We start from the raw sequence: 20628 nt of genomic DNA on the forward strand, positions 1-20628 counted from the left end.
ATTCCCCCCCAACTCTTTCTCTCTTTGACTCCCGTCCTTTCGCGTTCTGCCGTTCTGTCAGCAGCACCTATCCCCCTCTCTTCTCTTTCTCACTGTGCTGTTTTCAGTGCTGTGCGCATCTAATGTCGAATTAATGTCAAAATTGAGCAATTTTCAGGCAGCCTGGCTGGCAGGCAGGCAGACAGGCAGTAGGCTACATGTAACGTCAATGTTCCTCTCTGAAATTCGTGTTGATGGGCAGTGTAACAGACTTAACACTCACACATTAAAACACCTTTTTAAGCCTTTTCACATTGCAGCTTCTAAATAAAACACATTTATTCACAGGTCTCTCTTCTGTGCATCAGTGTTTCACACTCCCTCTCCCATACATTATTTTTGGACCAACCCTATTATTGAATGCCTTTGCACTGGGATCTACATCCTCCTTCATATCCCCCCCTCTGTCATGATAATGGGACAACTGACCTCAATAAATTAGAGTTTAACTGTTTGGTCAAATGTTTGCTGCTTACAAAAAAATTTATATTACCAAAATGAGTCTGTTCCCCTACAGCTAAGATGTGTTATGATTAAATAGATCAAATAAGTAGATAAATAAAAAAAACCTTTTGGTAAATCTTGTACTCTAGATTGTTTATAGGTTTAATTGTTCGTGATGTAGCAAAAGGGGGTCTGTTTTTTCACTCTGCGTGTTAGTTGTTCCACATGTTGATATTGCCAATGTATCATGGCGTTGATATCCTCTTCTGTTTTGGCCATATGTAGTGCTGTGATTTATGGTTAAACATCTCCACTGTTGTTCCAGATACAGTGGGGCAAAAAAGTATTTAGTCAGCCACCGATTGTGCAAGTTCCCCCACTTAAAATGATGACAGAGGTCAGTAATTTGCACCAGAGGTACACTTCAACTGTGAGAGACAGAATGTGAAAAAAAAATCCATGAATTCACATGGTAGGATTTGTAAAGAATTTATTCGTAAATTAGGGTGGAAAATAAGTATTTGGTCACCTCAAACAAGGAAAATCTCTGGCTCTCACAGACCTGTAACGTCTTCTGTAAGAAGCTTTTCTGTCCCCCACTCGTTACCTGTATGAATGGCACCTGTTTGAACTCATCATCTGTATAAAAGACACCTGTCCACAGCCTCAAACAGTCAGACTCCAAACTCCGCCATGGCCAAGACCAAAGAGCTTTCGAAGGACACCAGGAAAAGTATTGTAGACCTGCACCAGACTGGGAAGAGTGAATCTACAATAGGCAAGCAGCTTGGTGTGAAAAAATCAACTGTGGGAGCAATCATCAGAAAATGGAAGACATACAAGACCACTGATAATCTCCCTCGATCTGGGGCTCCACGCAAGATCTCATCCCGTGGGGTCAAAATGATCATGAGAACGGTGAGCAAAGATCCCAGAACCACACGGGGGGACCTGGTGAATGACCTGCAGAGAGCTGGGACCAAAGTAACAAAGGTCACCATCAGTAACACACTACAACGGCAGGGAATCAAATCCCGCAGTGCCAGACGTGTTCCCCTGCTGAAGCCAGTGCATGTCCAGGCCCGTCTGAAGTTTGCCAGAGAGCACATGGATGATACAGCAGAGGATTGGGAGAATGTCATGTGGTCAGATGAAACCAAAGTAGAACTTTTTGGTATAAACTCAACTCGTCGTGTTTGGAGGAAGAAGAATACTGAGTTGCATCCCAAGAACACCATACCTACTGTGAAGCATGGGGGTGGAAACATCATGCTATGGGGCTGTTTTTCTGCCAAGGGGACAGGACGACTGATCCGTGTTAAGGACAGAATGAATGGGGCCATGTATCGTGAGATTTTGAGCCAAAACCTCCTTCCATCAGTGAGAACTTTGAAGATGAAACGAGGCTGGGTCTTCCAACATGACAATGATCCAAAACACATCGCCCGGGCAACAAAGGAGCGGCTCCGTAAGAAGCATTTGAAAGTCCTGGAGTGGCCTAGCCAGTCTCCAGACCTCAACCCCATAGAAAATCTGTGGCGGGGGTTGAAAGTCCGTGTTGCTCGGCGACAGCCCCAAAACATCACTGCTCTCGAGAAGATCTGCATGGAGGAATGGGCCAAAATACCAGCTACTGTGTGTGCAAACCTGGTAAAGACCTATAGTAAACGTTTGACCTCTGTTATTGCCAACAAAGGTTATGTTACAAAGTATTGAGTTGTATTTTTGTTATTGACCAAATACTTATTTTCCACCCTGATTTACGAATAAATTCTTTACAAATCCTACCATGTGGATTCATGGATTTTTTTTTCACATTCTGTCTCTCACAGTTGAAGTGTACCTCTGGTGCAAATTACTGACCTCTGTCATCATTTTAGGTGGGGGAACTTGCACAATCGGTGGCTGACTAAATACTTTTTTGCCCCACTGTATCTTCTGAGTCGTTCAGATGCAACTTCGCAGAACAATCCTTCCACACAAGTCATACGTCTAGTCTTTCTCAAATTGTGCTGACTGGTTTAAAAGTAGGCCGGAGCAGGAAATGGAGTAGAAGAAGACTTCAGCTTAAACGGAAGTAGTGTGAAAAACATCAAATATTAAAATAAACAGCATGGCAAAGTCAGTGTCTGCAGTGGACTTTTCAGCTCTTTGTGTAAAGCAAGAGTAGTCCACAAACCAGTTGTTTGTGACGCTGATCACTGGTAACAGCTACCACACGTAGACAATGGTCTCCAAAGCTGTGTATAGGCACAAACGGACACAAACACAATACCATAAATCCACCTTAAGATGTAACTCTCGGGTGTTTATTTTATTTTATTTTTTTTAGCACAGCAGGTCTGACCTTGGGGTGGATGCACTGAGATGACCACTTGGGAAGATTGACAGCTGACTTGAATGTTTTCCACTTGTGAATAATCTTTCTAACTGTAGAATGATGGACTTTAAACTGTTTGGAAATGACCTTATAACTCTTCCTAGATTGATGGGCAGTAACAATTGCCTCCTCCAAGATCACTGCTGATGTTTTTCCTTCTTGGCATCATGTTAAAGCACCTGAATGCTGCAGACCAGAAAACAGGCAAAACTGGTGCTTTTATAGAGGTGATGATCAGTTAATCAGGTGCCTTTGATTAGCAGCACCTGGGTGCTACTTACCCTCATAATTCCTTTTGAAGGAGTACATAGTTTTTCACATGCTTAATTTTCTGAATAAATAATCACACAGTGTAATATTCAACGTGCTTTTATTCATCTGAGGTTGTACTTACCAAATTTTAAGACCCGGCAAAGAAATTACCCTATGCTAACTTCACGATCTGCTACTGAAACACTCCCGCTGTGACTTAAACGTGTGCAAAAGTTTGAGGTCTCAACTTGGGTAAAGTTTTACTTGAGTTTTACTTATCATACTAACGGAAATATAGAATATCACCTGACCTATTCATAAAACAGTCCAAGTCTTTATCTAATTTAATCACATTCCTCTTGTATTTACTTTACACCTGAATCTATAATTATGGTTCTTTTCTGCTTGTTTTTTCACTCTTTGTCTCTCTCTCTCTTTCCTTTGCTTCTACATGGGGACATTTTCCTGCTGGGATTATCAAAATTCTTCTCTTTCATTCTCATTTTATTCTCCTAGATCACACATGGTTCTATCACTCAGAGTTTAGGGTATGCAGTTGCTTTTGCATGCTCGGACACACACAGATGCTGATCACCGCTGACAGTGTGTATTCATCTGCTTGGCACTTCTCACTGACAGAGATGTTTTGGCCCCCACAACCAGCTGGATACGATTTCCAAACATATACAGCTTGTGTGATGTCACGAGAACAAGTCTGCGTGTTTGTTTGCATAATAATAATCTAACTCTAGGCCTCATCCGCACTGCATCCACAGCCTAGCCCTGTTTTATCTGCCCCATACGCCCTTGGGCATTGGCATTGCTTCACATTTATGAAGTTGTGTAGTTTGTGTGCGTGAACATTACAGAGGATCTGTTCCTGTCTTTGTGTAAGAGAGTCTAAAAGGGAAACCTTTCCTGCTGCAGCTAAGTTAAAGTGCAGCATTTGAAGGAAAGGGCAGCTCATAGCCAAAGCTCTCCTCGCTCTGCCTCCGTCTGTAAATCTGCCAGTGAAAACCTATTAATTATCTCCTAGAAGGACCTGCTAGCTGGCTGGCCATCACTAGCTGTCACTTTTTTCTCTGCTGGTGCATTTTGTTGAAGGACCGTGTTCCAACTGCAGCATTTAGCTGCAGAAAGCCTTCCTTTTCTTTTTATGCATTTGAAGGCATGATTAATGAAAACTGATTTTTAACTCAATCTGTCAGCTTACTTGTGCTCACTCTGAAGTAGACAGTATATATTTGAGTTAAGAACTATAACATAAATTCATTTTATTCTAGAGTACTTACCATGAACCCGTCCTTACGCCTAGTCCTAATTTGGTTGATGAATTTTAATCAAGGTTAATGAATTTCTCAATATTTCATAGCCACTGCACCTTTCAAACCGTTCTCTTCTGTAACCCATGAGCAGCGTAGGGCAGAGATGTCAGAATGATTAGTGACATCGTCATAAAGTGCTCCCGGTGGAAGTAGTGCTCAGCTCTTTTCATTCAGAGGACTCGCATCCTGGTTTTTTCAAAATAATCATACAGGGGTAACACCGGAGTTGTTGGCAGCCTCCCGGTCAAGGTAAAAGTTCTGCATTTAAAGAAAAAGAGCCAAAGCTTTTCTCTCTATCCTTTGATTGTAAATCTGCCAGAGGAAACCTATTAATTATCCAGTAGAAGGACCTTTTTAGTGAGCTGGACAGTGCTACCTGTCAATTTTTATGAATTCTTCTCTGAGGGTACACTTTGTGGAAGGTCCATGCTCCAATATTTGGCTGGAGAAAAGTTTTCCTGCAATTCAGCCCATTTTTACGACCTCTTTGATTTCCAGAAAATGCAGCCAAAGGAAAGAAATGGTTAAGGCTGTTCAGAGATGCAGTTTTTCTTTTTCTTTTGATAGCTAACTAAGCATGCAAGCCAGCTGTACCAACTGTTGCGAGTGGAGGAAATGGCGTAAGTCTGCTGGGAGAGTACTTGTTCTCATTTATATATATTTGATGTTTCTCTCGCTTATTTTTTTTGTGAAATTTTGGACACGGCTGATGGGTGTGTGTTTGTTTTCTGTGCAGGAGAGTGCCAAAGCTGCCCTGAAGATGAAAGACTGCCAAATGACTGACCGCACAACACAGACTGAACACATGGGGCCAGAGGTGAGTCACTCACAGACAGTAGGCACACTTTAGCTTTGTGAGGCTCTGTCACACAAACAGGGCTTTGTACACTATCTTTTAAGACACCTGAGTCACAAAATTAGGCTCAGTTTTTAACTTTCCAGTGCAAACTCGTTCCTTCCCTATTTTTCTATCCTCATATGTATATCATTGCATTTTATGCTGCGTCACAGCAGCTGTCTCTCTGCCCCTCCTTTTTTTCCCATCTCTTAAAAACCATCTTTTCATGTTGAACTAAATCTATAATCCATCTTACTTTTTTCTGAAGATATTTTCCTGCAGTGACAGTCATATTATAGTCCACTACCTGCTCCGCCCCTTCTTCCTCCAATTCCCACAGTGCTCAGAGTGCTGTGATGCATCCTACCTGCCTGCTGCCTAACGCCTTCAGCTGACATGGCCTCTTTGGCTTCACTAGGGGCTGACAGTATGGGAACATAGCAGACTTAATGGATGACTGTCTAAAAATGGCTGCCTGTGGAAACAGGAGCAGAGTTTTGGGGTCTGTTTCTTTGTCACTCTTTTCTTTCTTTTAAAACACTTTTTTCCCTCGTCTTCTTTGCTGCTCTCAAGGTTCCTTTATGTCTTTAATCCTGCTGTGTATAAAGTTGGCAAGAAACACTGTTAAAGAGAGAAAGCTTTGCATTTGTGTGAGTGAGTAGGTGCACAGTATTCCCACCAACGCACTGACTTCCCAACACACACTGGCACAGGATAGTGTTTGAGAGCAAATCAAATACATTATTTGGACATTGTAACAGAAACAACAGTTTTGCATGAGCAGCAGTGTCCCTTCATCTCCACGTATTCAGCAACAGAAAAAAATATCATGCAGAGCTATCAGTTTTAAAGCAGTTGATTTTTATTAAGTTTTATTGTCACTTACTACACATGGCAGTCATAGAGATGAGAGCCGGAAGCAGAGACCTCAGAGAGTGGAATGTTAATTGAAAAATCTACTTGTTAAATCAAGGCTAAAAATAATAAATAACACACAGTGGAGTGCAGACTCTTGAGTCACTTGCTGTAGCTATAAAGTCAACAAACACAGTTAAATCAACAGATATGGTTTTGCACCACTACCTAATATCAACCTAAGAAGCTTTGCATCAAAAGTCTGTCATGTTTACCCTGTTCTCTCGAAGCCTCTGTAGAATATTACAATATTAAAGTAGTCAGATTTATGAAATTTATTTCGACTTTGTAACATCTTGGCATCGGCGGATCAAGATCCTGTTTGTGCTTGGACGATATATTTTTTGCCCGTTACAGTGGTCGCAGTGTCAGATTTTGTGATTATAGAATCATAAAATCTTGAATCTGTTGATAGAGATACTGCTCCTCACTCAGTCCTGCTTTCCCTCTTTCTTGACACTTATAATGTGATCTGGAAGAAGGCACTAGCTGGTGATTTGGGATAAGACTTTAAACAGATAGTGGCAACCAAGGCTTTATGTGTTTACCACACAGCTAAACGTGCTAGTTACGATAGCTGGTGAACCTTATACTAGAACTTCAAAGAAGCCACAGAGCTGCGTGTTTTAATTTTTGTATGTCTTTGGTATACAACTTCACTTTTCTATGACATAAAATGGTTCATTGTCTTGCTTGATCCCCATTTTCCTGCCTAACCCAAATCAACACCCCGCACAGTTCAGACCGGGCTACCTGGTCAGATTATTGTGTCGATACAGTGTAGTCCAACAAAAACACAAAGCATTCATAATTTGTGCATCTGTGCTTTAACAATGTCATTACTCAAATTAGAGATTGAACACACATGCCTACTTTTTATGCCAGCTGAGTAAAGTAATCAGGTAATTGGATACGCCTTTAATCAAAATAACTGGTGAGAACCTTAATATTTACTTTACCCGACTGGAAACCGAGCTGTTTTGGGCTATGAACATGTAGTGCTAGTAGATGTTTCTGTTGTCGGGAGAATGGAAAGTAAATGTGAAACAGACAAGACAAATATGCCTTTTTTCACACAGGGTTTTGAAAGGTCTGTCACACACATTAGCTATCGAAAATAGCACAGATCTACAGTAGCTGCAGTGCACTTCTGACCAGGTCCACACAGGCAGGCTTAAGAGAAGAAAAATTCTGTGAATCTTGACACCAAAATTGCAGTGTAGTGCAGGATTGCTAGTGACACTCCCCCTACTTTGTTTCTCTGTGATGCACAGTGAGTCACCAAAACAGGTGCAGGCAAGGCAGGGACCTTGCTGTGCCTCAGAAAAATGCTACTTTACTGCTACATATGTATGATGATACAATCCTGAAGCCTATAATTTTACCATACCTGCAATCATTCTCCCTATCAGTTGTTTGTCGTATACATCTGTTGGTTACTTCACTTCAATTTTTTTTTTTTACACACACTGACACTGTTTGTTGGCTTCATTTGCAATTACTGGCTAATGGACTTCTCAAAACGTAGTCTGAAGTAGCTATGTGCAGTTTTTTGGTGCTCAAGGCTAAAGTAAATAAAGGTGTGGCGCTCTGTTTGCAGTTGTATTGGTGTGCAAATTTGTATGCATGCCCATGTGTCTGCCTATGCAAGTGTGTATGTGTGTATGGTTGTTTTGCGAAGTAGCCATTAGTCCTGGCCTTGGACAGCGGTGTCAATAAAATGCTGTTGGAAGTGTCAGAGTAACTTCAGTAAAATAGGTTGCGTTATGCCTCATACAGTATAATTCACTCATTAATGCTGCTGTTTGTGTGTTTTATGTGTTGTCAGTATCAGTATGGCCATGCCATTAACGGGACATGACTTTAGTTGAATTATTACTCATTGTTTGTCCTGACGAAGGGACTGCATATTGAGCAGTTACTGTTGTTTGATACCCTAAGTTCTAATATTTTTTTCCTCCCTGACTTTCTGATTGCTTTTAATTCTTTTCATTAAAACTAATTTCAGACAATCACTTTGATTTGCCTCACCAGGACCACCAGGTAGTGAAAAATATGTTCGGCTGCGATGTAGTGCATATAAAGAGAGATTCAAGCTCTAAAGATTCACTCAGTTATATCCACTCTCTGAGGTGAAGTGGTTTGATTAATTGGTGGGTAATCATTTTAATTCAAGAAGTGCCACTAATTGTCTCATCTGCTCCGCAGGTGGAAAACAGTGATGTTAGCATGCTGTATTGGTCTGTTTAACAGCAGTAGGACAAAAGTCTTATGGGCGTTGAAGGTGCTCATTGAAGTATCGAAGGTACTTTGGACGTATGCAGTTTTCCAAAAAACTCTTTTACCACGCTGTAAAGGAAGGAATATAGGCGTGGATCATATAGCGATCTCTTCATCTTAATAGAGTCCATCCAGCTTTAAGAAGTCTGGTCAGTACTCCAGAGTATGGCTTTGGTGTCTATTATAAGAATATTACCTGGCTATACAGCCTTCCATATGTTCAAGCCCCTCGAGAAGATGGTCCCTTAATTAGAGGAGCAGCTGGTTGCCCGCTAGCAAGCTAGGCTAGCAATGCAGGTGACTTAACTCAGCAGTAGATTTCAGCATGTGTGGCCTGATTTTATGCCGTGCTCCACCCCACCCCCCACCATGTGTGCATAAAAGCGAGGGGAAGAGTAACAGAGTGCATTGCTACAGCATGGAGCAAGCCTATATAGGTTAGCTACCCCAGTGCATCAAGGACAGTCTGCTAGCAACAGAAAGTGTGTCTACAAGTGGGGCAGCTATTTCTACTGCCTCTACCACTTTCGCGGGGTCGACCATCTCACTCTCTCCGTTTCTCTCTCTCTACCTCACGCTCCCTATTTTCTGGAACGTCCTCTTGCTTTTCCTCACTTGGTTTTCGTCCTTTCTTTCTTCCATCCTGCTTTTGATCGCTGACCCCCCGAAAGCACAGAAGTTAGCTTTCAGAAGCTCTCCTCTCCGAGCTCAGGAAATTCATGTGGGATTGTCCTGCCCTGGTTTCCCTGCCTCTGACACTCTGTCCCAGGGACAGCTCCTGGCCCCGTACTCAACAGATCTACAACTTCAGGCTGACATTTCACATTATACCACTTGTATTCTACTTTTCTGACCTTCTACTAAGGTCAGAAAGAGAAGAGCTACTTGAATTTCACGTGCGTATGCCTCACTTCTCACTGACAAGTACAGGGTGTCCTTTCAGGTGATTGATTGCATAAATTTTGAGTCCAATTAGATTAAAGATACTCATCTTGTTACTTTCCTACTGTTGTAGCTGGAAAAACGAGCAAAGTTAGGCAAATTTAATATGCTGTAATAATAATTTTTTTAAAAACAAGACCCTTAATCAAGCACATTTTAGTCCAGTGACCTTTTTCAGCTGATTTAAGCTTTGGTGTGACGACAGATTGCCAGAATAAATTGGCAAGAATAATGGGAAAACTGAGACCTCGGTAAAAGAGTAAAAGTGCAATAAAAATGTGAATTTGATGTGTAACTAATGAAATAAAAATCTGTCTGCATAGGGCTGCTCAATTAATCGAATTTTAATCACGATTACGATCTGGGCTTTCAACGATCATTAAAAATGACTGAGCCGATTATTAGCCCCTCCCTCATTTATCCGCGACACCTTAAAGGCCGGTCCGTGAAAATATTGTCGGGCATAAACCGTCCGTGGCGCAAAAAAGGTTGGAGACCGCTGATTAAGAGGACCCGAGGGAAGCTCGGAAAGCTAAGCAGAAGTTATTTGGAGAGTGACTGCCGTTGGTTGAAAAGAGAGTTTAAAAAAAAAAAACTTCAGTGGTGTTGCACACTATTTTATATTATTTTTTTAAAGTCATTGTTAACCCTTTAAAGCCGGTCAGAGCTGCACGCTCCGTTTTGCGTAACTATTTTTAAATCCCTGTAGAACCGGAACCGTGTAAGCTAGCGCAATAATTTGTTTTGCATATGAAACCGGAGGAGTTGTACTTACATCTGATGCCATCAGCTTGTCCTCGGTCACGGTTTCCTTCCACATATAGCTTTGCAAAAATTGCATAAAAAGCGCTTGCAGGAACAAAAACATAATATTCCAGAAACATGCTTTGCCGTTCCTATCAGCTGTTCGTAACACTTCCCAAAGTGAAATGATGCACCTGCTGTTTTCTTTGCAAATTTGCATCATAGGATTGTTTTTTGTTTTTCCTGCAGTATATAAAAATTGCTGTATCTCCAAAATAAAACTATGAAGACACTCAAAATAAATTTCCTGTGGTGGGAAACTATTTTTTGCAACTTTATTGTATTTAAAGTTTTGAGGGATAAGCCTCTTAAATTTCTCCAAGTAGAAATATATGTAAACAAAACAAAAGCGATTTTCAATTTTTTTTGTAGTTTATTGCACTTTTTTGCAATTTATGTAATTACTATGGACTTAATGCATACATATTATTAAAATATGGGCTATAACAGTTGTATTGATGTATAGCAACTTGAAATGCTCCCACAAATGGCACTACAACATGTAAAAAAAATAATAATATAAGCTCTGGTGGACTTGGTTCTATGGTAGGTCTTAAAGGGTTAAATAAATATCGTCAAATAATCGTGATCTCAATTTCAGTGAAAATAATCGTGATTATCATTTTTGCCATAATCGAGCAGCCCTATGTCTGCATATATGATATGTTTATTCATTAAGTGGCTATGGTCCAGTTGCCTTTTTTGTATTGCAATCTGTGTGATTTTGGATTCTGTGTACTAAAACAGATTTAGACATGTGTCATATAGTTGGTATTCTGGATCCTTATCACAAGAGCTATGAAAGAAAGTCTCACAACCCAGCAGCCAACTTGGAATGAATCGAGACAGTTACTTTGAAGCCTCTATCTATCTACAGTAAAGCGTCATAACTTTATTTACAGTGGTAACTAGAACACATGGAATCAGCATTCAAATCCAGCACGCACCATTTAAAAACTCTGGCGACTGTTTTCCCCATCATGTAAACAGTTCACAACAGATTCAGTAACAGCTTAGTTCAAACAGTGTCTCTGATTGTCTCACAAGAGCTTCGAAACAAGGCCGTGCTGTGGATGCAGTGAGACTCTTCTTCTTCTTCTTCTTTTGGATGCTCGTTTTAGGGTTTGCCACAGCAGATCATCTGCCTCCATCTCACCCTATCCCTAGCATCCTCTTCTGTCACGTCACCCCTCTGTGTGTCCTCCTTCACTACATCCATAAACCTCTGAGGTCTTCCTCTTTTCCTCCTGCCTGGCAGCTCTAGCCGACCCAGCCACAGGGTAGGCCATGAGCCAGTGTACTCCGAGTGCTGCCCCAAGCAGGGATAAAACAGGGGGGTTGGGTCAGGAAGAGCATCTGGGGCAAAATTGTGGCCGAATCAAACATGCGGATACAGTAAATTTAAAAAAGTTAAAATGCACCGGCACTGCTTTGTCAATATGGACATACACTTTTGCTGACAAAGCGGAAACGGTCATCACTGTCTACTGTGTGAATGTGTCAGCACAGCATGATTGATTACAGTGTTTTAGTTTTAGATGTTGACCTGGCTTTAGCATTTCAGAATTCCCCCGTTGATTTCTATGCATCCTTAAGCTGACAAGTAGCATCCTAGCTTTAGTCAAACACAAACTGGAAAGTGTCAACTGACCCCATTTTTTCTATTGTACACTTAAAGATTTCTCTTTCTGTGATTGTGCCAATGTTGAGTTGGCAGGTAAGGTGAAAGGGAAACTGAGAAAGAGTACAAAAAAGAAGGTGCCTGGAGAAAAAGGCGAGGAGCTATTTTATGTCCGCGGAGACTCTTAAGAGCTGGAGATGTGGTGGCTGTTTGAAAGTTTCTTAGAGCGGATTCAGTCAATTGAGATTGCTTTCTTTCACCAAGCTAATTTCATGGGCATTCTTAAAAGGAACGTTTTATGGATGGGATCAAAAGCTCTTGATAGTTAGCTCACTCTTTCCTGTTCCCTTTCTTACTTTGTCCCCCTCACTCCTTTACTCCGTCGTATTGTATTCTCAGTAGATTTGTGCAACTTTCCTTTTTTTTGCCTCCTACTTCTTTCTCCTTTTCTCCCCTTGCTCTATTCCCACCCATCTCCTCATCCCCTATCGCCTCAGTGGCATCTAAAAAGAATGACAGGAGCGCCTCGTTTATGGTCTGTTTGTGGGCCATTACATTTGAATAAAGAAACATTTAAGAAGATCATGCAGATTCTTTCCTCTTTGTCTATCATTCTGGTTTACTGTCTCAAAAGCAGTACACTGTGCTACGGAGTACATTTTTCTCCCACGTTTAATGAGGAGAAGGAGCATCTTTTTGAGTTTGGTGGGTCATTTCGAATGAAAATGTGCCGGCGTTTTTTTTTTTGAGTGAATGTTGAAACTCACAGACTAACACCACCTGACAGGTCATCATGATAAAACACAATCATTTATACATATTTAGGTTTAGAAAATAAAAGTGTTAGTGCTTATAGTTGGTGGCTGTTGTTAAAAGCCAAAGTGATTGTAAACAACACATTTAATAAGAGTTTAATGTACCTTATGATGGAAGCGAAACCCATATATACTTACTCGATACTTTCATTTCTAGAAATTGCTACTACAGTGTTGAACCTCCTCTTGCCTCCAATTTTGCGAGTTTCTTCTTATTAAAAGCGATTCCCACTGTCGCTAAGTGCTTGCGCTACAGAGGCTGTTTGATTGTTGGAGTCTTCTTTGTATTGTTGTAGGGTCTCTGTCATATGGGTGTGTGTGTGTGTGTATATATATATATATATATATATATATATATATATATATATATATATATATATATATATATATATATATATATATATATATATATATATATATATATATATATATATAAGTGCTTTGAGGCAACTGCTGTTGTTGTGACTGGATCTTGTATAAATGAAACTGAATTGAACCAGCTTGAGATGATTTGAGCCTTATTTATGACATGGTGTGCTATCCTGCTGGAAGCAGCCATCAGAAGATGGGTACACTGTGGTCATGAAGGGATGGACATAGCAGAACTGCTAAGGCAGACTGTCGCGTCATGTGGTATCAAGTGTGCCATTTCTGATCCAAGCGTTGCACCAGAAATCGAGAATCATCTGACCAGCCTATGCAGGAAGATCCCAGATTAGCAGTTTCTGAAATACCAGACCAGCCAGTTTGGCACCAACAAACACTCCACGTGCAAAGTCAAATAAATCACCTTTATTCCACATTCTGATAGTTGGGTCGAACTTTAGCGTGGCATCTCGTTTGTGTCTACATGTTTAAGTTCATTGAGTTGCTACAATGTGATTGGCCGATTAGGTATTTACAGCAACAAACAGTTGAACAGGTGTACCTAATGAAATTGGTCCATGAGTTTAAATGGGTCACAAAGCATAACAAGCCTGTATTTTTATGAGTTAGACTTAGGTTTGAAATCACTCTGCTTTCAAAATAGCATACTTTCCAGTTTCTGTGGTTTCACTGCTGCTCAAGACTAGCAGATAAATGTTTAGACATAATTAGATGTGTTGAATAACTAAAACTCTGACAGCTAATGTCAGTGCAGGGCAGCAAAAACAGAAATAGATATTTATATATGTCTGTGCATAACCCCGAAGCAAAGGACAAGTTTATTCTGCTGACACGTCTCCCTGTGGGGACAGCCCTTTAAAGTTCTTTCTGAGAAAACAATTTTGTGGAGAAAAGCAGCACGTATAGTCTCCTGTACCGTTTAAGTTTTAAAGTACAGATTGATATTTTTTTTTCAGCGGCTGTGTATCATGGTTGGGGCAGAGATTTCTTCTTCTTCTGTGACCTCACCAACCGAGCAGACAATATTTTCTTCATTGTTGTTCTCTTTCAGCTTGTGGTTGAATTACAACATTAAGACATTCACAGCAACTACTTCAAGGATCTTTGTTTGCATATCATCACATTTCCACAAAAATGTGTTCAAAACTTTAGGTTGTTTTTCTCCATGTCAGCTCTTTAATAGTAGACTGATTGTAAAAAAAAAAAAAGGTCCCCAGTTAACTGATCAGTTGCAGTAATGATGCTTGCAAACTGGAGCCACCTTTTAGCCAAGTGAAATGATTGCCCCGACACTTGTACGAACTAAAGCATCCTTTTTCTTTGCCCTTGTTCTGGGGATGTTTTTGTCTAGAGTTATTGATCAATCGAGTCCGGTGGGAAAAGAAGCCTTTAGTGTAGTATTCCTGTACTTATAGCCACCTATTACTGCTATGGTTACACAGATCATGTTCAGCGAACCCCCCGTTTTCAATGCGAGCTCCTAAAAATCACAGCTAACTTATCCATCCGTGTCTTCCTGGAGCTGGGGATCCTGAATCAGTATTTAATACAGATCTCCAGCATTAGTGCTCTCCACGTCTGTGCCAGTTTAAGCCAGAGGATGGAGGGTCCAGTGATGATTGTGACTATGTAGGTCTCCGACTCCTATTCCTGTAAAGTAGATCATTTTGTACAGCCTAGTCCTTACTGAGTAATGGTGCTGCTAAAAGAGAAAAGGAAGGAAGCGAGAACGAGGAGGAGCGTGAGAGATGCAGCTTTCTGTCCTACTTATAGTTTTCATAAATTCTTCTCTTTTTATTACTTTATATCCAACTCACGTCGTGTCCTTTCATATTCTTTCTTACTTACTTGTCTGAAATTTAATTGTTTCTTCCTTGTTTGTGCCCCTTCATTGCTTTTGGTTTTCCTATTCCTACATTCATCACTTTTCTTCAGTCTGATCTGTCCATAAACTTCCAAGCATTTCTTTTGCCTTTATTTACTCTTTTCTTTCCATCCTCTTCACATTTCTCATCCATTCCTTAATATCCTTTTATTCTTCCTCTGTTCTCATCTTTATTATCAGCCTTTCCACCCATGTACCCCTCTGTTCACAGTCCGTCCCTCTCGCTCGTCTCTCTCAACTCCTTTATTACCGTTACGCTGTCACCCTGCCTTGGCCTTCCTCGTCGCTATTCATGCTGTGTTACAGGTTTCTTCTGGTCTCCATCCCACAGCATCATACCTTTAGGGCCAACTTTTCACAGTGTTCCTCTTTTATTCCACTTTAACTGGGCTGCATTACGTATTGCTGAGTTTTAGGGAGGTATGCACAAAACAGGTCAGCTGCAACCCACAGGTAGCTCTGCATGGAACAAGGAAGGCCCCCACTGGCACCGGGCACAGAAAACACTGAACAATGAACGAATTGTGAGGCATAACAGTGAGGTGATAGACAGTAGCTCTGATAATACTGAGGGACAAGCTGTGGAGAAAAATATAAGCAGTAGGCAGACAGAACCGTGCGCTAGATAGAAAGTCTGACAACCGAGGCTGAAAAAACAGCAAATCAAGTGAATCAAACACCAGAAATGTTGAAAATATACACGTGGAAATCTTAGAAGATGACTTCCTGTCTCAGTGCTCTGATATTGTCTCAAAAATAAGATCAGTAGTCATATTCACCCGAGGAGATCGGTAATTTCCTAGAAAATGGCAGACAGTTTGTTATATTTCTTTTGTAAAGATTAGAAAGCTGGCTAGTCAAGAACAGCCAACTCAAAAGAAACTGTTTAGCCTAAAAGAGATGCTTCAGACAGCAAATAAATTGGTTAAAACAAAGTAAATATAGAGAAGAAAAATGGCTTAACTAAGTAGCATGTACCTGAGGCTGAGTTGGTAATAACTCAAAGACTTGCTTTTTAGGAAAACGGGTACCTCTTGTAATCCTTTCATCATACCTATCAGTTCACTGGACTGGTTAGCATTCAGAGCCTTTTGTCTTCAAACTGCACAAGAGTTTCTTCACCTTAAGCAACAGGTCTGGATTAAATAAAAAGAAAAAAGGATCTGGTCTGGTTCCTCTATCCCCGGCTGATGTAGACACTCAACAGACCTCCTCTTTAACCAGTCAGTCCTCCATACTTTAAATTCTGTTTTCAACTCAGACAGCATTTTAAACTCTGTGGTACTGTTGGGAGTAACTTTTGTTTTACCCACTGACTTTGAGGATTCTCAGTTCTAACCATGTGCTGATAATCCTCAGACCAGCTGGCCAGGCAGGCTAAGAAACTTTAAATGTCAGTGTCTTCTGGAGAAGATTCTGTAGGAGGTGAAGTGTGGTCATCCTGGTCTTTTTACGGAGCAACCCAAGGATCAAAATACCAGACTTCTTCAAAGAAGAAGGCCTTAGAAAGCTTCTCTCTCATTTAGCAGGTGTTCACGAATCAAGGTGGTTTTGTTTTGTTGTTTTTTGTTTTACAAGGTTTCTAGAGGAGGCTTGAAGTTGCTGTGCAAAACTCCCAGAAGAGAACTGCAGAAGAGGCTACATGTAGGCATACAGTACAGGGCATAATGACCATGAAGCAAGAAGTCTTTGTGTGTTTTACTAAGCTGATGAAAGTCTGAGCTCTCCAAGACTGGTACCCTTTTCTCAGTACTGCAGGCAGTTTGTTGGTTTAGGGTCTTATAGGTGTTAGAGGACAGGCCTTATATTTCTGGTTCCTGATATTCTGCTGCACAGTGCAGGCATATTTGTCTAGTGATTTTATTTGTATTCTTTTTTTTATTTTTTTGGGATCAAGCTGAACAGATGAAGACAAACAAAATCATGATGGGTGCATGTGTTCGGAGGTTGGCTGGCTGCACGTCTTAGAGTAGAGGTCAGCTGATATATTGACAGGGCTGACATTAAATATTTGCCAGTACACGGGTATCGCATTTATAACTTCCAGTTAAAAATGTTGTAGCTATTGATGTTGCATATTTTGTCCACCTGAGGTCACTCTACAGCTTTTGGTAACGCGCGACGAACAAAAATTTGGGCAAATTTGAAAAAAAGTAATCCATGAAAGATTGATATTTTTTTAGTCAATCCATCCATTTTCTTCTGCTTATCTGGGGCCTGGTCGCGGGGGCAGCAGCCCAAGCAGAGAAGCCCAGACCTCCCTCTCCCCAGCCACCTCTTCCAGCTTGTCCGGGGGAACACCCAGGCGTTCCCAGGCCAGCTGAGCAATATAATCCTGGCGGAGCGATCCCTGGCTACCAAGACTGGCAATATATATATATTTTTTTGTTATATTCTGTTATTATATTATCTTGGTAATGAATCATAAGTAAACACACACAAAACTGTTAGGGAATCAGTTTATACTTCAAGCGTTTGAAAGATAAAAAAAATCACAAGAATATCGGTATCGATATCGAACTTTAAAATCAGATATCAGTCAGGCTCTAGTATGGGGTTTGTATATAATAAAATCCTGTCATACCTCTAAGAGGTTGATTTGCTTATTAAGTTGAAGAGATTGTGTGCAGCAGCTCAGTAATAATAAATGCACAGTACAAGCAGCCATTTATTTATTTAGTTTATATGTTTTATTTTGGGGGTCGTAAAGGAAGGGTTTAATAGTCGCAGAGGTCGGGTGTCTGTGCCTTCTTTTTTCGTATGTGTGAGGTAAATTTGATAGAGCAGGTCATCTGCTGATCAGAAGGTTGGTGGTTCGATTCCTGGCTCCCTCAGTCTGCATGCCAAATATCCTTGGGCAAGATACTAACCCACACTTGCTCTCCGATGCATCCATCAGAGTATGAATGTGTACGAATGTATGTTAGTTAAAAAGCACTGACAAAGCATAGAGTGGTTGTGTGAATGGGTGTGTATGGGTGAATGTGGCGTGTTGTATAGAGCGCTTTGAGTACTCCAGGAGAGTAGAAAAGCGCTATATAAAAATCAGTCCATTTACCATTTACCATCTAAAATGCTATATAGCTCATCTGCTGTCTTCATAATGTTTTGAAATGCAGTAAAATAAAGGGAACAATAAAACAATTTAGAATCAGCTTTGGTGAGGCTAACACTTTACTGGCACCATTAAGGCCTCCTTAACAGTCGAAAGTCTTGTTAACAGGAGATTATGTAACATTTTACCACTACAAAGCCTGGACGCATTAAGTAGTCCATTTGGGGCTCCTGAGCTGACCATTATATTAAGTAGTAATGATATGCAGTCAGCAAAACCGAAAACACGTTGGGCTCTATTTAAAAAAATTACTGTAGCGTGACAAAAAAATAACAGACTTTAAGATTATGTTATAAATAGACAGTGTTTTTCCTCTGGTATCTTAAGAGAAGTGTTAACTAATCATATTTATTCATACATTTTGTTTCACAGTGTAAAAATTCAAATAATTATAGTAACAGGAATATAACCTTGCCAGCTGGGACATCATTAATATGGATAACGGAGGTAACTGCGGAGGGAAAAAGCTATGGAAATGCTGTTAGCTGGGTATTGTTCCTACATGTTTACACAATTGCCCAAAAATGATGTCCTTGTCTGTTGGCTTTAAACACATTGTTGTGGAATTGCTATAACATTTGTAGTTTTTGGCAAGTGAATTTCTGTGTGGGTACAGGAAAGAACAAGCATGTGTGGGAACATGAAGAACAAAGCACCAGTATTTATAAACCCTCTACTTTGCTGTGGTGTCACCCACTAGCTCTATTTTCTTCTTCTGCTCATCAAAAACCAATGTCATTGACGCAAAACACCACACAGTTCTTCAGTAGTATAAAAAGGAAGCGAGTGTGCAGTCGTTTCGCATTGCCGAGTCGTCGGAAAGAAAGTATCAGGTGCGCATGTATAGAGTCGCTATGAGTGAGTGAGATATGAACAAATGAACTGTAGTGCAAGACATGATGCGGTCCAACAGAAGGAACAAGGATTCAGCTTTCTAAGCATTGTAAGCTTCTTTGCATCAATGACTATTCCTGTTCAGTTTGGAAAGACCTGTTAGCGGTGTTTAGACGTAATGAGAAGTTACAGTCATGCATATTAAGCTGGCAGGAAGTGTTAGAGGCTCCTTTAGGATTGCTGTGAAGTTGAAAACTATGTTTCCCTCTTCTGATCTAAATACAATTCCTCTTTGTCTCCGACCCCTTCTTCTTCTTCTTTTCTTTTTCTTTTTGGCTGCTTGTTCTTTTGTGTCATCATCTCTTTTGTTTACAGGGCATCAAGGCCCATGGAAGCACTACTTTGTCAACAAGGAGACAACTGAGTGAGTGTCTCTGTTCTGCTATCACCTGACTGAACGTGACTGTGTCTATGTAGTGGTCTATCTTGATGTACTAGATGGAAGCACAGGGGGTCTTGGTACTAGGGCTTGATTCATCTGTACGGCTCTACTCTGATCTTCACTTGTTTTGCTTCACAAAATGAGCTAATCCAGTTCTTGACATCCACTGTTAGAACTGATTACATTCTTTGATTAACCTGACTTTACTCACATAACTGTTCAGTTATATTATGAGCACTCCACATCTGGAATGACTGTCTCACTACAGACTGAAGTAGATCGGAGAATGGATGCTGGTTTTGTGAAGTAAAATCATGGCAAATAGTACATTGAGCCAGTTGTAAGAATCAATCAAGCCCCAGTGTGGAGACCCTCCGTGCGATAATGAATGCCACCTGCACTGCCTTGTCCTGTAACGTAGACAAGAATGCTGCCTATTTATTATACCTATGTGAATCAATCCTGCCTAAAAGGGATGGTGACCGAGAAAGATCTTGGCTCCAAGATCATCTCTTTTCTTGTTTAAATCAATGTAACTGAGCTGCTCTGTCTGTTGGAGTTCACTGAAAAAGCCAATGTAATATTTTCTGTGGTTTATGTCAGAGTGGGAAAAATCTGTTCAAGCAGAAGACAGTGGTACAGATAATTTCTCTTATACTGCAATTCGATGGTGCAGATCATCTCTGTTATAAGCCGGTGAGCTTGACAAATGGCATGGTTTCAGATATTGAACAGTGTGCAGTGTAGTCTCCGTTTCTAAGTTCACAAAGCATTCAAGTGCCAAATCATGAGTTTAGCCCATTTGAAGAAATCTAAATCTATATCTTTTCTCGGTATCCACATGTTATTTACAGGGTCTTATTTTCCCTGTTAAGCGCTTTAAAGAATGGGACGTGCCATCCCAACAAATTAACAACCCAGAAGATGTCCACAAAGTGAAACTGTTCAAAGTGGACCACTTTATCAAATATTCTTTAAGTGTTTTCACTTCAAAAGATTCATCAACTTCATTTCAACTTCCACGCGAGCTGTATGAAAAGTTTACATGCTGTGAAGTCAGTCGCTGCACAGAAAATATTATGTTGTAGGGAAGTTCAGGAACTTCCCAAGGTGAAAATTCCTCTGGGGACCTAAAGAAAGTAGTTTTTTTTGTGTGTTTTGTTTTTTAAAGTGTATTCCCTGCCTACCTTCCTGCACTGTACTAAAGTCGAGCATGCTTTAGGATTCAGAGCACCAGTGCTTGAATGTAGTGTCCCGGTCTCTCTTCTCCTGCTCTTGTGTGAACTTTAACCCTCCCCGTCATTGCACTA

General features: G+C 40.6%; 1 protein-coding gene across 1 annotated transcript in view; it reads left to right on the forward strand.

Moving 5' to 3' along the window:
- Positions 1-20628, forward strand: part of ccser1 (coiled-coil serine-rich protein 1) — a 127850-nt gene that overhangs the window by 66293 nt on the left and 40929 nt on the right. Inside the window, exon 10 of the mRNA XM_085367368.1 lies at positions 5177-5257. Within this exon, the coding sequence (XP_085223494.1) occupies positions 5177-5257 (81 nt within the window). The remainder of the gene's footprint in view (positions 1-5176; positions 5258-20628) is intronic.

This window comes from Diplotaxodon limnothrissa, linkage group LG12, assembly GCF_057381915.1.
Source record: "Diplotaxodon limnothrissa isolate DT_005_m linkage group LG12, D_limnothrissa_male_GT1.1, whole genome shotgun sequence".
Classification (NCBI taxonomy): domain Eukaryota; kingdom Metazoa; phylum Chordata; class Actinopteri; order Cichliformes; family Cichlidae; genus Diplotaxodon; species Diplotaxodon limnothrissa.